The sequence below is a fragment of the Corvus hawaiiensis genome, chromosome 7 (assembly GCF_020740725.1).
Source record: "Corvus hawaiiensis isolate bCorHaw1 chromosome 7, bCorHaw1.pri.cur, whole genome shotgun sequence".
In the NCBI taxonomy this organism is placed as follows: Eukaryota; Metazoa; Chordata; class Aves; order Passeriformes; family Corvidae; genus Corvus; species Corvus hawaiiensis.
The window spans coordinates 35,649,515-35,666,970 of record NC_063219.1 but is presented as its reverse complement, the minus strand read 5'-3'; the positions used below and the strand labels follow the sequence as shown (position 1 = coordinate 35,666,970).

Genomic DNA, 17,456 nt, shown 5'->3' with positions numbered 1-17,456 from the left:
CCTTGAGAAGTTTATGTGTCTGAGTCTCTGTGGCAGAGATTGTAAAGATTTCCTCAGCACTCCTTACTAATTAACATTAACCTATGTAGTTTGGTAATTTAACCCCACTTGCTGGCTTCTCCTCCCATTGCCTGAGATGTGGTGGCAAAATTCCAAGTGAATGCAAGTCTAGTAATTTATTCTTTCAGTTCTGAGTAGTTGAGGGTTAGTAATGTTGTTCATAATAATGACTAAATATCAGAAAATGAGAATCACTTCTACTGGAAGTTGATGAATTATACTTTAAACTGCTCCTAACAGCTGACGGAACTACTGACACAAGTGATAAGCGGCGATTTTTATCAATGTAGTGAGATCAATACATGATAAGTGAGGACGTGCAAGTGAATGGAAGTGATGGTTTAAATGGTGAGCAGAACTTCCTCATCATTTGATGAGAGGATGTTTATTCCCACATTTTTACATGTCTGGCATCTAATTGATTCTTTTGTGGGGTTAAAAGGCTTAATAAAATTAATAACTTGGCTCCTGGAACTCAGCTCTGTTGTGAGTCCTGCAGAGACCCCAGGGTTTTATTTAATCCTTTTCTTTTGGCAGGAGCCACAGGGCTCACTCACCTCCAGCAGTTCGTTTTCCCTCTCCCAGGCAGCTCACTCTTGCTGTGCTCACACAGCTATGCTATTGCATGGATATTTTTAATTTTCATTTTCCTGCTAAATCCAGCCTCTGAAATCTCTCAGCCTTGCTGAAACAATTAGTGCAGTAGGTTTTGCCACCAGTGGGTAGAGACGAGATATGAGCAGAGTCTACAATACACTTCTGTTCAGTTTTTAACGTGGATCTGGGGAGGCAGGAATCAGCCTGGGGACGAAGCAATCAGCCTGATGCTTGGTCCCAAATGGAATCACAGGTCTGCACTAAAGTGCATCAGGAGAGCCAGCATGGGTGTCACCACAGTCTGTATTTCATTGTTCAGCTGCCTGATTTGGGGGAAGCTGAACCTTTAACAGCAGCTAAAGTTTATTGTAGCGCACATGACTGAAGTGTGCCTGAAAGAGCTGAGATCAACACAGAGCTGGTTCTGATGGCCATACCTGCTGATAGGAGTATTCTTCTACTGTGCTGGCTCCCTTTAGTTTCATCAAATTTTTAGGAATCATATTTCAAGTTAACCAGATGTCCAGTCTGCCATTTCCAATTCATGAGGGTAGCCGTGCCTTGAAGCCCACACCATAACTTTCATGTGCTGGAAATGTGGAAAAAGGACTTTATATCTTTCTAAATCACTGTGACTCAGTCCAGTATTCCAGATAAAATTTTCAAGTTGATGAGCATCTCATCTTCCTTGCATGCCTAGCCCCTGGACCCAGTAAATATTCTATTAAGAGGAAATCTCTATTTCTTATCAGGCTGTATTTCTTACCTGTATCAGTCCATAAATCGTGTCTTACTGAAACAAACTAGCATGCCAGTGAGATGCCCCTTATCACAGTTTAATCTAATCCATTATATACTAAGGCTGTTATGTATTTTACAGAGAGAAGTTATGCTGGACTCCCCAAAAGCATTGAAAAATGTAATTAAATCAAGAAAGCTTAATTCCCCAAGTGTTCTTGCAATAACCATTTCCTCTTTCTCCTTGAATACACCACTGTGTGTCCTTCAGCCCTTGACTTGGGCAGGGCACTTGCAGCTGCAGGGGATGCACAGGCCCTTTGCTGGATGAGGGTGTGAAATCCAGACCAGAGCAGTGTTTCTTCTCCTTGTCTCAGCCTTCCAGGCAGAGCTGGCCTGCTGTGTCAGGCTCATGTGAGAGGTGTTAGTCTGTGTGTTACTGTATTCTTGCTCATTTCTACATGTGGGAATGAAAAGGTTCTTTATTACTAGGAATTGCTCAGTTTCTCATTAATGGTTTTAGAACTTCAGCATTATATTTTGTCTAGATTTATACTTTGTCCTACCAGGTTGATTTGTCTGATAGCAATAGAATCATTAAGACTGGAAAAAAACCTCTAAGATTGAGTCTAGCCCTTAACCCAGCTCCTCCAGGTCCACCACTAAACCAGGTCTACGAGTGACACATCCCCATGTTCCAATAGTTATATTGTGAACTCATTTTGGTAAAGAACTCCCTCAATTTCTGTAAAGTATAAGATTGCTATTTTAAAATTAAGTCAGCTCGGTATCATTTTACTTTGATCTGCTGTGCTATTGCTGTGCTTGCTTCCCCCTGTACTACAGTGCTCACAAACACCACCTCAAAAAGCAGCACTCATACTTCTCATCCATTATACAACCAACTCATCAAACTGACCTGCTAAACTCATGCAATCAAATTCCATGTATTTTCCCAATTTTGCCTTTTTTTAAAGTGTATTTTTGTTCAAAATGATGAAGATTTTTCTTCTGGAAGTTGCAGAAGCTGTGTGTGTGAGTGCCAATCTAAACCTATCTGCAAAATATAAATGACCTGTGATCATTTCAGCTTGCTTGACCTTCTCTTTCTTGGAGGCTTGGATTGCCCTTGTTAATTCTCACATATTATTCTAACAGCTTTGAGGCAGTCGATCTCACAAGTGTCATTTTCCACACGTGGCCTCTGGAGAACTTAGGGACTGCCAGCAATTTTAGCCTCATGAGATGATGCTTCCAAAGGGTCCCCACAGCTGGAAGCTTCCCCAGGAGTCAGGGAATTTTCTTATTGTTCATTTCTGGCTCAAAAAACAAGGAGGAAATTTCCTGGGAATGAACCTTGCCTCATATTCTGATCCAAATAAAATGATGCAGCAGACACTCTTCTGGTGAATGTGTGTGTTCTAGTGAATGTGTAAATCCTCTTCTCTCTCTCCAGCTAATATAGAATAGTAATGTGATAACTAATTAAGTAAATTGCAGAGTATTACTAATTTTTTAAAACATGATTGTGCTAAATCTTTGCTGGATGTGTTAAGTTGTAGAACCTCATTATCTGCACACAAATGTTAATTTGTTAAACAAATCCCACTGGCAATTCAGGGATTATTCACTGTTGGCTTACTTACTGCTAAGCCTTTTGGCAAATTCCTATGTGAACATTATATAGGCAGAGATTGGAGCAGCTTTAATTAAAATTTATAAGTTTACGACAGTTGTATTGAACTACAATAATTGAACAAAGAAAATGTCATCAGTTAATTAAAAGTACACATCGGAGACATGTAATTAAAAGTTTGGGTGTAATAATGAACACTTTCCAGTAAGCCAAATTAATGGGAATTCGGAAAAAAAGTCAATGTTACCATAAAAACACGCTTTGTTTCTCCATGTAGTTTAAAGTAAAAATATTGCAGCAATATTTTGCTGATTGTCTCAAACACATTAACTAAGCTAACTAGTTCACAAAATCAGATAAACCCCTTTGTACTGTATGAAAGGTATGTCTAATCATACACAATTGTGATGTTTGTATCAAAATGAGTGAAAAAAAATATTATGTCTTTCCTCTAAATGAAAATTGATGAAATATTCTGAAAGAATCATCATGTATAAAGCAGATATTATTTTGTATTTTATTTTATGAGCGAAACAAGGTGATTTGGTGCATACTGAAAACACTGTCAGTGAAGAGCCTGGTTTTTTGTGCTTTCAGCAGGATGGGGACTCTGGGAAGGATGAGGGTGGTATTTCACTGGGTCTTATCTCAGGTCCCAGCAGAACCACCACCAGCAGCCTTGGAAAGAGCAGCCTCTGAGAGTACTCAGAGATATTTAGAAATTGTTCTTTCTTCCTTTCCTTTTCAATAACACAGAGAGACTCCATATCTGTTGGGATAGATCCCAATCAGCTCACCTACTAATTATCTTCAATAATGCAGCTTTTCTCCACTCCTATTGTTTCAGTAAAGCTAATTATTGTTCATCAGCCACACAGAAACGAATTATTGTGATTCCCACAGACTGCTGATAACGACACCAAAGGGCAAGATACTGCTTACAGAAAGCTCATGTCGAGCCACACTGTTGTCTGTAATAGCAGCAGCAAGTTAAATATTGAAATTAAATGTGCATATTCACACATAACAACTGAAAACCACACCTTGCTGGTAGTGAATGTACCAGTGACTGGAGGAAATAAATAATGTAGGTTTTGATGAAGACATTCATCTGGATTATCTAATCTTTAAAATCTTGCAGAAAGCTTACAAAAATAATGCTATTGACCTAGTTTTTAATTATTTTTTAATCATTTTTTAAACTTTATGTGGTTATTGAAATTGCACAGTATTTCTCTGCTGCTTAGGCAATATCATGAATGAAAATTGATCTCTTTAGAATTCTGATCCTTGTAAAATAAATGTAAATATGAGCTTAAGATTATATTAATGAATTCCCAAAAGAAGTCGCCACCATATTCTAGAGGAAGTAAAGGAAAATATTTATGAGCAATTTTTGAAGATTATTTGAAAAGTTATTATATAGACAGTTGTTATTATGTAGCAAATTAAATTGACAAACCAGAAGTAACTACAGGCTCTGTATCAAAACCTAATTGAACATTGAAAGATTTTGATCCCTGGTTTTTTGGGGTTTTTTTGCATGATTTATTTTTTGTAAGAAACATGGAAACTACATTTCATTTCTGTGTCTAAAAATTCATATTTTTTTTCATATCCTACTACCAAAAATAACTCATGTCTTAGGGTCACCATAATTTATTCTCCTTTATTCTACTAAATTCTGTTCCAAATTTGAAGCAGTTCAACATTCTGTAAACCACTTTCCATGTGAATATTTTCTTTATACTAATGTGTTGTGAATCTTTCTGTGGTGGTGAGGGTCAAGAATTAAGATGGAGTTTTAATTCTGTGTCTGTAGAGCTCTAAACCTGAGATTTCATGATCAGGAAAGGTGCTGGAGCTCTCTGTGCATGAGCTCATCCTGCAATTTTTCTTAGCTGGATTATGTGACATCTTGGTCACACGACTGTTTCCCTTGCAAACATAAATCTATGTTCTGATTCCATGATACAAAATGTTATGGCAAATTTTGGCATTGTTTAATGCTGCAGTTCTGTTAAACTGTTCCTGGAACCATTTTTTTGTATCAGAAATAATTTATGAGAATAAGGCAAATGAAAATGTCATTATTTGTATTATTTCAGATGTCAACAGTCTGTGTATAAATAGGCAATGGACTATTAACACTACTGGAAGGCATGTAAAATTGACAAAAATGGGGTTTAGGCTATACTGTATTAAATTTTCATACAACTGTCAGCAGTTTGGCATATTTATAAGTCTACATTAGTAAAGAATAGAATAATCTTTTCTACAAACTAGAAAAATATCATTGTCTCATCATTTTAACAAATAGAGGAGTATTAATAATGAAAACGGATTTCAGACCTCCAGCTCTATGTTCTATCACTATTTTATCTTTTTTTTTTACTGAAACACTGATTCAGATGAAGGATTATGGAAACCCCCTGTCTTGGGGGCAGAAATTTAAATACAACTGTGTACATGGGGAAAAACAAGTGGAATCTGTGCTAACATCTGAGTTCAACATCTTTGATTTAATGTTTATATCACAGGGGACAGATATGAATAACCAGGCTGATGCATATTAAAGTAGTCAAAGCTATTTTTAGGTCAATGGTTTTGTTCCTGCTGTACTCATTAGAGAAAGAGCCTAACTGATCTCATGGCCCTTAGGATGATTTGCAAAACACTTTAAATTAGCATAGCTTAAAATAGAAAATACAGAAAATAATTACGTGAAGTGTGTCGTGTAAGAAGGGTAAGATGTAAGTGAAGGAAAAAGAGTGAATAAATCATTCTGCATGAGCCAGAGAGAGGAGACAAAATGAGGGTGCTTCACTTGTATTGCAAAATTCTCCGATGAATTTGATGTTAAATGATTTCTCAGTATTAAAAGAAAGGCAGACCATAAGAAATTTAAATTGTAGGGTTTGTGGAATATTGAGTTTAATCTTAATTACTCAATAACACGGCCAGCTAAGCAGAGAAGAAAGACCAGCAAGGGTAAGCAGGGTTGCACATCTCAGAGTTTCAGATGCAGCTGTGGTGAACATCAGGAGGAAAGCAGGTGTGGATACCTGCACCAGACGTGGTGCTAAACTGAGGAAACAATGAGACAAAAGCCAGCAAAGGAGGAACCTGTTCATACAGCAGCTGTAAGTCAGGCAGCAGTAAAGAGTTCTTGTTAGATTGCCATGAAAATCAGGGAGAATTACTTTGGAAAAGTGATCCTTAATGTTATTTCATTTGACTACTTAGGATTTTGGCTCTTCTGTGTGTTTTAAATCAGGTCAGGCCCAAGTCAAGCATAGCTTTTTTTGTGGACTCACCAAGCCATCCCTCCATAAGGTAGGATTGTTTCTATGTAAGAAGCTTGCTCCTGCCTTGTGGCATGGTGTGAAGTTTTTCAAATGTAAATCCAGGGAAAACTATGGCCTGTGATATATAACTTATTCCCTGATTTTCTCTAATCTCTTCTAGCTCTCCAGTCATATTATCTTGATTGGGCTGTCAGTAATAAAGTGTGAGAAGTTATTTTTTCCTGTTTATGCCTGTAATTCCAGTCCAAAGGGATTCTGCATCACACACACAGTACATTATGTAGTTACCTTGATAAACACAAAACCATGAAATGTTTTGGGTTGGAAGGAACCTTAGTGCTCATCTTATTCCAACACATCCTGTCTGCCCTTGTATTTCAGAAGAGTCCTCAGGACCTGCTTAATCTTCATCTCTTTTCTTCCTGGGAAGCCAGGAAAAATAAAAGCATTAAACTTGGTTCTCCCTAAATTTAAGAAAATCCTTAAAGCTGAATGAAAGCAAAGAGAAGGATGATGGGGGGAAAAAAATAATGTCTTGTAAGAGATAATCAAGAATGAGAATAGTATATTAGGAAGTGAGAAGGGAGATGGCTGGTTGGACACATCAGGTCACTTACTTGAAGATTATAAATGAGATAGAAAAGCAAAGTCAGGCGATGGAAGAACATTAATGGAATCTAAAAGTTCATTTTAAAGAAGATAAGCCTTAAGAAAATAAGATGGGGAAAATGGAAGGGTTTAATAAAACAGTGGAATTGTAACAAAGCTATAAATCCTTTAGACATGAGATTTAGATAAGGAAAAAAAATAGGAAAATTACAATAGAGAAGAATTATGGGAGGAAAATGCATTGGGTTTTAAAGACTATCTTCAAATCCTTTGAAAAGAAGCTGTAGACTAGGAGTTCATTGTGTGCAAATGTTCAGCCCAAAGTGTTAACTGCTTTTCAGGCATTGAATATTGATGTTACAGGCGTCTTTGGTCTGATGCCAGACAGCAATTTTTGTGTAACAGTTTTCATTATCTGAGAGGGGTGGCATAACAAAACAGGCATAGATATATGTGATTTATTAAAAATTGTTATGTAAAGTGTAGCTATTACTGCATTAGTAAATACTTGTATATTCATGTGATTATACATCAGGGTTTGTAGATTTGAGAATAACGGAGTGCACTCTGAAGAGACACCAATAGTGATCATACAAATGTTTATCCTCTGCAACAGGAGGAGCCCAGCATGGCAGGATGTTTGAAGAGTTCAGTTGTATCTTAAATTCCTGCTTAGGACCAACTTTTGAAACTACTGTATATTTTAAATAATGACTTTTTTCTTATATGAGTCAATGACTGTACATGCACAAGTGTAAAAATGCACAGATGCAGTTTTGGAGTGCCCACGACTCCCAGAGCCAACTTCATTTTTTAAAAGTTCTGCATTCAAGCAGTGTTTGCAAAGGTACGTTCTGTCAACATCTGGAGAAACACAGTTGGGCTCGGACACTGAAACTTCCTGCTCTTACGATAAATCTGTGTTGAGAAAATGCTGGTTACTGCTTTAACTTGTATTTATTTTTATCATAAAATAGCTTTCTCTGCTTTGGACAGGTCGGCCGACCTGCAGCTGCGCGCTGGGTTTTACAGGGCCGAGCTGCAACCAGACGGTGTGCGAGCGCTTCTGCCAGAACGGGGGCACCTGCAGCGTCACCGCGGGCAACCAGCCCTTCTGTGCCTGCCTGCCCGAGTACACAGGAGACAGGTGCCAGTACTGTGAGTAATCTCCACAAATTATTCCACCTGGGTTTGTAGTAAAAGTTCTACACAATGGAAGTTTAAAACCCATGTGGGTGATTTTTTTTTTTTTTTTTATGGCATTGTTAAATTTAGCCCCAGATTATTCGTGCTGCTGAGGCAATGGCATCTGATGTATTCCGGTGATTTTTTGGGCATATTCTTCTCCTTCTACATGGCTAGCTGAAGAACGAGCTGTTTTAGGAATGATTTATTATTATTTTCATGAATGAGCTGTAGAGTAGGGCAGTACAAGACAGACAGCTTTGTCAGTAGCCATGAGATAATTGTGTTAAAATTTTCTATTCCAATTTATATATATTTTCTCTTGCTGGTATAATACCTAAGCATAATGAATTGACATAGTTGGTTAAAGAACCTTCTGGTGTCCCTTATCTTTGCAGACCAACACGTCTTTTAAACTGCTCCTTTACCTTTGTTTTCTATTTCTAACCCCAGCAAGCAGCACATTGAGGACTGCTTTGAGTTTCACATTGCTGTATTTCTTTAGCTTGCACAAAGATTACCCTGAGTATGGTTTCTGCCCCATCCTGGTATTGAAATTGTAAAGGATTTCTGAATATTACTCTTGTTTACTTCTCAGGACTTAGGTTCTGTCTTTTGCATCTGATTTTCTCCCTTGTTTTTCATTCCAGTGACCCATCAGTCTCTTCTCATTGAGATAGGTTTGTGAAGGTTTCCATGCCTTTAGAAAGGCTCTTCTCACTTTCTATAACTTCCTCTACTTTTTTGCTTCTTTTACAGACGAGTAAGAAAAGTAGGTTATCAACCAATAGGCATTTTGTTCTTACTCCATTTATATTTCTTTTCTTACCATGCTTTTGTTTTCTTTCACCATTATCTCTTTTCAGTAACTCAAGACATTTGGAACATAATCTTGAATTTCTTCTGTTGGTCACTCATTTACAAATTACAGTTTGTCATCCCCATGTCTCTTCAAAATGATGACTCACAAGCAACCTTAAGTTAGAACAAATTATTTTACTGAGATCAGAATGGTGTTTTTTAATCATCTTCTTTTTTCTACTCCTGCTTTGCTTTGACTCTAACATTCTAAAGACAAGGACTGTCACAGTCTTGTTAGACTGTCATAGTGCTTGTCATGGAACATTAACTGTGAAAGGCATCATCTCTTTTGTACCTTCAGTGAATCTGCTGAAGAAGGCTTGGTTTTAAGAAAAAAAGGAAGGGAAATTAGCTGTTATAAAGCTCTGGTTTAAAATTATCTACAAGATACAAAAAGTATTTAGTTTTAGAGAAAGGTCTGTCAAACAAGGAAAGGGATAATGTGTATCTTAAATAGGATTTGTACTGAAGTAAACTGAATATATTTCCAGTTGGGAGACTATGAAATAAATTGAAACCTTTGAATGGAAAACCAGCAGTAATTGTGATTCTTTCCCCCTTGGTATTAAACAAACTGCATGAATCCACAAATAAGTATCTGCAAACACAATTGGGTATTTGAAAATAGTATAGTACATAAATCATGCACAGACAGACACACAGATTAAGGAAAAATATTTACTTGAGGCTTACCCAAAACCAAACAAATTGTTTCTAGTTGAATGCTTCTGCAAACCTCTTTTTTTTCTTTTTCTTTTTTTTCTTTTTTTCTTTTTTTTTTTTTTTTTTTTTTTTTTTTTTTTTTGTTAAGATAATTAATTTAAATGTAAATTTAGGGGTACTTTTTAAACAGTGCTTGTTATCAGATTTGGGTTGTCTGGGAAACTGCCACAATGCAGAGACTTGAACACATTATAAAACACAAAATAAGCTTTTGCTGATTTAAAACTTAAGTCTTTTAGGTGTGAAAAAAGGTCTTACAATCTTTTAGAGTATTTTTTGGTGGCTAATATCAGTTTTGTGAAATTGTATCCATGAACAGTTAATAATGAGTATATCAAGTCACATCTGGGGTTTTTTTGCTTTTTTTGCACATTTGTGTGATCTTTTGCTTTATTAATCACCTTCACCTTGTATGCAAGTTGGAATACATTAATATGGCATTATTGCCAAGACTGGTTGTCTCCCAGATATCTTTTTCAGCCTGTCTTTGCTGTGATTGAAGGCAGTTCATATGCAAAGGATGACACATGAATGTGTGTAGGTATTTTACTCCTGCTCCCAAGCTTAAAATATTATTAGTGGGGTTTTATGGCAGGGAGAAGACATTTGCTTGCAGTATTACCAGCTTGCAAAGACCTTATTTTCCCCACACTTATTGTCTCCAATTACCCAATGCAGAGTTTCTCCTGTGATTAGTTCACATAAGGGCTAATAACTGAAATGTGTGCTCTGTGTCAAGGCACTGGCATAGCTGAAATAAATTTAAGTGAGTGAATTTACATAGAATTCTACTAACATTGCACATGTTATTAAATACACATAAATCTGATGTATTTGAATGTAGCTCCCTGTTTTAAACTCCAGAAAAAAAGACACGCAGGGTAGCTAAAGTTCATTCCTTGTATCATTTAAGGCTGCCCAAACTACCTAAAAAATAGGAAACATTTTCATGCAGTTAATATCATTCCAAGTGGATACAGTGATCCCACAAGCTGTGACTTTCTCTGAAACTGAACTCCCTTTCTTTAGGGAAAAAAAAAAATTGTGTCATTTCAGCCCAAATGTAGCATAAACATTTTAGATACAGCAGATGACTAAAGGTGTTTGTGGCTACAATCAATACTAAAAACCAAATTTATTTTTTTTTTTAGCATATGACCTTCCTATTCCTAAGTTTTGGGTTTGTGTCTTTTGGTTTTGTTTTTTTTTGTCCTAATGTACATGCAAACATATGCCCCTTGCACTGCTCTTACATAAAATCACTCTCAGTATTAGCTTTCAAACTGCAGTAGTTTTTGTTCCAAAAACATCCCCCCTGCTGCAAATTGCCATTCTGTACCTGGAACTGGTACTGAGGAGCAACGAACAACTTCATTTAGTGTCTTTTAAGCTGCTCTGGTTGCTGAGCAGTGATTCCTTAAGCAGCTGAGCCTACAGCCTGCACAGACAGGTGGAGATACATAATGAATATTCAAACAGAAATAACTCTTCCAACAGCCTTTCTCTGTCCCTCACAGAACTCTTCCAGCAGTACTCACTCCTTGGAGAGGAGGAAAAACAGCTCAGGGTAGCAGAAGCAAAATGTGTTTCTGACTTTGAGATACCCTCACAAGTGGTGCCCAGAGAAGCTGTGGCTGCCCTATCTCAGGAAGTGTTCAAGGCCAGGTTGGATGGGGCTTGGAGCAGTCTGGGACAGTGGAAGGTGTCCCTGCCCATTAAGGAGTTTACATGATAACTTTAAAGGAAAAAACAAACCACAAAATAAAGTTTTCACTACCACATAAAAAAAAATTAACCAAAATGTTAAGATACCAGTATTTCGTATCTCTTGGAAGCTTCTTCAGTTAGGCAATTTGATTTTTAAAAAGGTATGAAAACGGAGACAGTTACTGGTGGTTCTGAAGAGTTAAAGAATTCACTACTTGAAATCTCAGTCCTGCTGGCATTTAAATAGTTAAATGCTATAATGGGGTCTTGCACAGTCTGTAAAGATAAGCATGGATGTAGTACTTTGTAGAAATTATGGATTATGTCTTTATATATTATTATTAGAACTTCATCAAATTTTAATATGTGGATAAATGAAAATAAAACTTAATTATTTCAAAATATCGTTTCAATTTCAGTTTAGCATAATGCTGTTAATGGTAATGTGAATGTACCAGAAGATTTTTATTCAGCCAACATCCCATTAAATACATTAACGTTGCTCTGCTTTTCTCATCAATAGTCTTTATATTATGTGGGATGATGCCATAAATGGTTAGACAACTAGAAGGGAAAAAAAACCCCTCTTACGAGTTTATATTTCCATTCCACTTCCCGAGACTACGTCGTTAATATATTATATGTCTGTTTATTGGGGTGTTCTTGATTCCTGTGGTTGCCAGTGAGTCACCAGCTTCAGTTTTCATTTTGTTTTTATTACAGTATCTTTTAAAACATGAAAGTACTGTGTTATTTTTTTTCTGCAACGCTCCTTAATGTCTTTTAGTAATGAGGCCTCACGTTGCTTTCAGATGTTTGCCACCATTACTGCGTGAATTCCGAGTCGTGCACGATTTCCGATGATGGAAGTGTGGAATGTGTCTGTCCAGTACGGTTTGAAGGGCCAAAGTGTGAGGTGGACAAGTGCATCAGGTGCCATGGGGGACGCTGCATAATGAACAAGGACAGCAATGACATAGTATGCAAGTAAGTGTGTGTAGGAGACAGATTTTGCTCAAAACCATACATTTAATGGCAATTTTACTGCACTGTCCTTTAAATCTCTCACACAGTAGCTTGTCCCTGAAGCGGTCACATCAGATCAGTCCCTTTGTGTGGTTCCTACCCATACAAAGCCAACTGACTCCTGGCTTTTAAAACCAACTTGTGGAGCACTCCTCACTGGAGGAAGCACAATGTAGCAGCAGACTGAATGAGTTTTCACTTGGAAACATTGAAATTAATCAATTTAACAGTGGAGTTTTACCCTACTGTTGAAATGTCTTCATTCTACGTTATCTGTGACAGTGATAGAGACATACTAAATACTGTTGGAGGCACAGGTAACATGTGCTGCTCTACTGCTGAGTGATTATTTTGTATTATAATAGTTTATTTTCATAATAAGAAAGATTAAAAGTATTTTATGTAATCTCATTGCTGTACTTTACAAACTGGAAACTTAGAATTCTTGCAATGTATACATATCATAATTACCCATTAAAATATTGATTTTACAATGAAATGCTCAGATTTACTAAAATACTGATTGCTCTTTGCACTTTTTTTTAAATTTTCTTTTTAACCGTGGCAGTTGCACTAATGGAAAGATTGCCTCTACCTGTCAGCTGTGTGATGGCTACTGCTACAATGGTGGTACCTGTCAGCTGGACCCCGAGACAAACATACCTGTCTGTCTGTGAGTATCCTGCATCCTGTAGATCATTAAAATGCCTGTGTGACAACAAATAATAAAATTGTTATGCATGTGTCTGTATTTTTGGTCTCTCTAGGCTGAATAATGTGCTGGTTGCAGTTTCAGCTTACAGTATCTGTTTTTTAGCTATTTCTGTAACCTCATACTTTGCATACTTTTTTGCAAAATGCGTGTTGAAATTTATGCCTAAGGACTCTACTGTGAATGCATACAGATACAAAGATATATCTTTGGAGACTTAGAGTAATTTCAGGTTTGTTCAGGCAATTTTTTCTGGAACAGAATCTTGAGGTTGCCTGCCCTGCTTTTCAGAGGTGGATTAAGTCTTTTCTCCTACAAAGATGGTCAGAGGTGGAGGCAAAACCCTCCTCCTGATGGCTAGGGAATAGGAAAAATAATTTCTGTGTTATTTCCCTTATGGGGTTATGCTCATGTGTCTCTTGTTTCTGCCCTAAACTTCACACTCCCCACAGTGTTGTGGCTGTTCTGGGGTGAGATTGTGCTCTCCCTCCTGTGCCGTGGTTGAGAGTAATTCAGGTTGCTTTTCTTAAGCTCAGACATAAAATGTCACAGAATTTCAGATTCTGTAGGCTAGAAGTGAAGTACTGTTGTAAGAAGTAGAGAAATCTACATTCTACTCCTTTCTTGAGAGCTATGGTGTATCTTCTTTTTTCAGCTGCTCAATATGAAATATTGAAGTAGTCACCTTAGCAAGAAATTAATTTCTTTCCTGCTCTCAGTTACACTGAGCTACCTAGTCATAGTCTTTTTTTAATATCTTTTTTATTCATTTATTTTTTTTTCTTTAGAAGATTCATGTCAGAATTCATTGTCTTCCACTTCTCCAAACAACCTGGAGGTCAGAGCATCCTCCAGGTTGGAAGATAGAATTGGACTGGAGTGTCTCCTTTCCTGGGTGATATAAGCAAATTGTTGCCCAAAGGGATCTGGCACTACAACTTTGTGAATACAGATACAGCCATTCTTCCATTTTGTTCATATTGAAAGAGAGCTTTATTCAGGCTCTCAAAGGAGGTTCATAAATGCCTAGATTTTATTAGTCTGACCAGGGGAAGAGATGGGCCAAGGGTTCCTCCCTGTGAGAGCTGAAGCACTTCTGCATGAGGAAAGGGACACAACTGTAATCAACATGTCGATTGAAAAATTGTCAATGTATGTTTGCAGTTTTGGGGCTAAAGACAATGTAATTCAGTTTTGCATGGTAGCCCTTATACAGTTGAAAATACTTTATGACTTTACGTGCTTATTTTTCTTTTTCATTATTATTTTTTACCTGTTTTTACCATTTTTCCTGTTATTTGTACTTCCTTAAATGTCTTCAGTTGAGGGCTAGAGACTGATAAATCCTGGCAAAAGGAGAATGTCACAGCTGTAATATGTAAGGCTCAAATATGACTAAGCCTGGTGATTGATTTGCTTAAAGACCTAGAATGGGTGTTTTGGAAGCTTGTGACTTTCCATTAATTTTTTTCTTATAAAACTGTCATATTCTTTATCAATTCACATGGAACACCATAGCATCTCAAGGAAAAAAAAAAAAAACAAACAACTTTAGTGCTTTAATTTGTGTGTGGAGTTACAATACATAAATGCTGCAGCATACACCAACACCATTAACAATGATAAAAAAATGGTCATGAACATTTTTAAGGCCATTGCAATCTGGATCAATCTATAGAAATGGACAGTGCATCTGACAATAATACTTTGAGAGTATAATTATACTTCAGGGAGTATAGGCCCATTGTTTTAAAAACTGTTTGATCAACATTCATGAGCAAACTTTTCAGTATTGTCAGATGGACCTTCCATGAAAAAAGAATATTGCTTTTGTCTCCTGTGAGTGTGTGCCCGTGTACGTGTGCGTCTTGCCGTCGTTATATATAATGCGTTTAAAATCTGTTCAGCACAAGGCAGAATATTTATGTAGGTCTATTTTACTGAAATTCTGCAGATGCTCTGTGGGGTTTAAAAGTCAGCGCTGTGACCAGAAAGTGAACCCTTGTGATTACTACTGTCAGAATGAGGGAATTTGCACTTTAACCACGTTTAATGAACCGAGATGCAAGTAGGTTTAACCTTCCACTTAATGCTGCACATTCTGTGACATCATTCCAGGCCACAGTTCATTGGTTCAAGTCATGCACATTCACATACATTTCACAATATATACTTAATCTGGGGGACCATTTCTCTAATACACACTTACCCTTTGAGAGTTGCACTGATGAGTGTATTTAAAAATACATTTGGAGTGTGTGTATCATTAGAGGAAGAAATAAAAAGCTTTATTTTTACTGAATAAATTGGAAAAGAAATGAAAATGCCACTTGGCTTCTATTGCTCATGTTTTTGAGATATTTTACCAAGCTAATCCTACACAGCGTAAAGTTTAGAGATCAGTGATGTTGCTCGTGTTCTGTAGTCCAAACCTGACTTCCTATTTCTTATCTGTACAGGGAAAGGAACAGAACAGCTATTTAAGTACAATTTCAGGAGTTAAGCTTGTATTTAGGAGTCTTGTTAATTTTATAGAAATAATTCTGTAAAACAGGAACTGTTAAAAGTATGTGAGCTACATCATAACGTTGACTTCTCTGATTAAAAAAGAAAATTGCATTTGTGTTCTCTACTTCTCTAAAGGATTTTAGGTCTATTTCTTAAAAAGAAAATTTTGGTCTTCATCAAGGAAAAAAACAACCTTAACCTTTGAAAAAGGCAGATGTACAGAGAGATACAAAACACCTGTCAGATGAACATAGCTTCGCTCAGTGGTTGTGATGCAAAAGTCAGTGAAATCATCAACCAAAGACCTAGACTTGGGATAAAATGTGAAACTCATGCAGATTTAGACTTATCTCAATGCATAGGTTATGAAAACACAGAATGCTGCGGGGACATGATGTGGGTGTCTGGTGGGTAGCAAAGACAGGGACTGCTTAGGGTGAATAATCTGATTTTTTTTTTTTAACATGATCTCAATTGCTTTGTCAGTGTTCTCATGCAATGAACCTCTCTGACTTGAGGTACCATAAATCCACTGGAAGCAAGTTTAATGTCCTGACTACTGCTTCTTAGACTTGGAAGAGTATGGAGTGGGTCTGTTGATCAGCAGTGGATGGGACATGGGTGCTCGGAACTTTTTATATCGCCGTGTATCACACTTGTGTTTTCAGAATCATGCAGCCCTAAGAACAACACTTTGCTGCCCATAAAGTCACATATTGGATGTACCTTTCCTGCTTTTTCTCTCGAATGCTCCAGGAGACACTTGTCCAAGGGCTACTTTTTCCTTAACCAGTCTCTAATTCACAAGTGGGTGATTTTTTAGAAGAAATAGGAGATGCCTGGGTTTATTGTCATTCAGCAGGAATTCTGCTCTGCTCTCTCTCACAGCCAGCATCAGCTGAGAATGCAAACTTTATACATAATCAAGCCCTTATTATCATTCAGTAAAGACAATAGAGAATCAGATTTATCTGTTCCAAAGGGCAATCCTAAAGCCATAATTATACAGAGTAACTCTAAGCCTGTAAGAACAGATTCTCCTTTCAACAACCTGTACTGCTAGCATACATTTTTATTTTATCTTCCTGTCTCAAGGTGTCTTTTTAATGTTGAATGCACTAAATGACCTAAATATCAGTTGTACTCTGGAAGAAGGAGTTGTGGTTTTCACCTAACCATTTTAGGAATGAATTAAGGCCTTACTGTAGCTTCATATAAGCCACCAAAAAAGAGAGGGTTGTATGAAGGCCAGTTTCAATGAATGGTCTGTCAGGGTTTAAAATATGCAGAATATGCTGTTGATTTCTCTTTGGACATCTATGCAATCTAGGTTATTGATTCTTAGCATTATTTTTAGGTATATGATGATTATTATTCCCCCCACATTATGGTTCTTGCTCAATTACAGAGGTTGTGAGAGAATTTCAGAATGTTAAAATTTGGGGTAATGACCTTTGCTGAAAAATGTACCACTTAGGATGTCTTAAAGTAGCATAATCTTATATAGTTACTGTCATTTTAGTATTCCCATACTAGATTTTTTAAGGATCTCCTTAGTACTGCTCACTCTTGGGTGAGGTCTGTGTGTGATAGTAACATAACAGTAGAAGCATGTGAGATATGTCTAAATTACACCAGTAAGTTCACAAATCAATTGCAAAACAGAATGATCAGGAGATCCAGATTCATGTGGGAAATAATTAAGGAGTGCTTTTTCTGTGTATTTCACAAACTGTCCCTTCCATCTGTTCTATCAGTCTGTCTTTTAATAAATACCTTTATTTAT

The 17,456-nt window shown here is 36.9% G+C and overlaps 1 protein-coding gene across 1 annotated transcript in view; it reads left to right on the top strand.

Moving 5' to 3' along the window:
• The window catches only part of LRP1B (LDL receptor related protein 1B), a 640,387-nt gene that overhangs the window by 605,455 nt on the left and 17,476 nt on the right, over positions 1–17,456 (top strand). The window contains exons 83-86 of the mRNA XM_048309308.1: positions 7,945–8,106; positions 12,237–12,411; positions 13,019–13,123; positions 15,117–15,230. Of these exons, the coding sequence (XP_048165265.1) occupies positions 7,945–8,106; positions 12,237–12,411; positions 13,019–13,123; positions 15,117–15,230 (556 nt within the window). The remainder of the gene's footprint in view (positions 1–7,944; positions 8,107–12,236; positions 12,412–13,018; positions 13,124–15,116; positions 15,231–17,456) is intronic.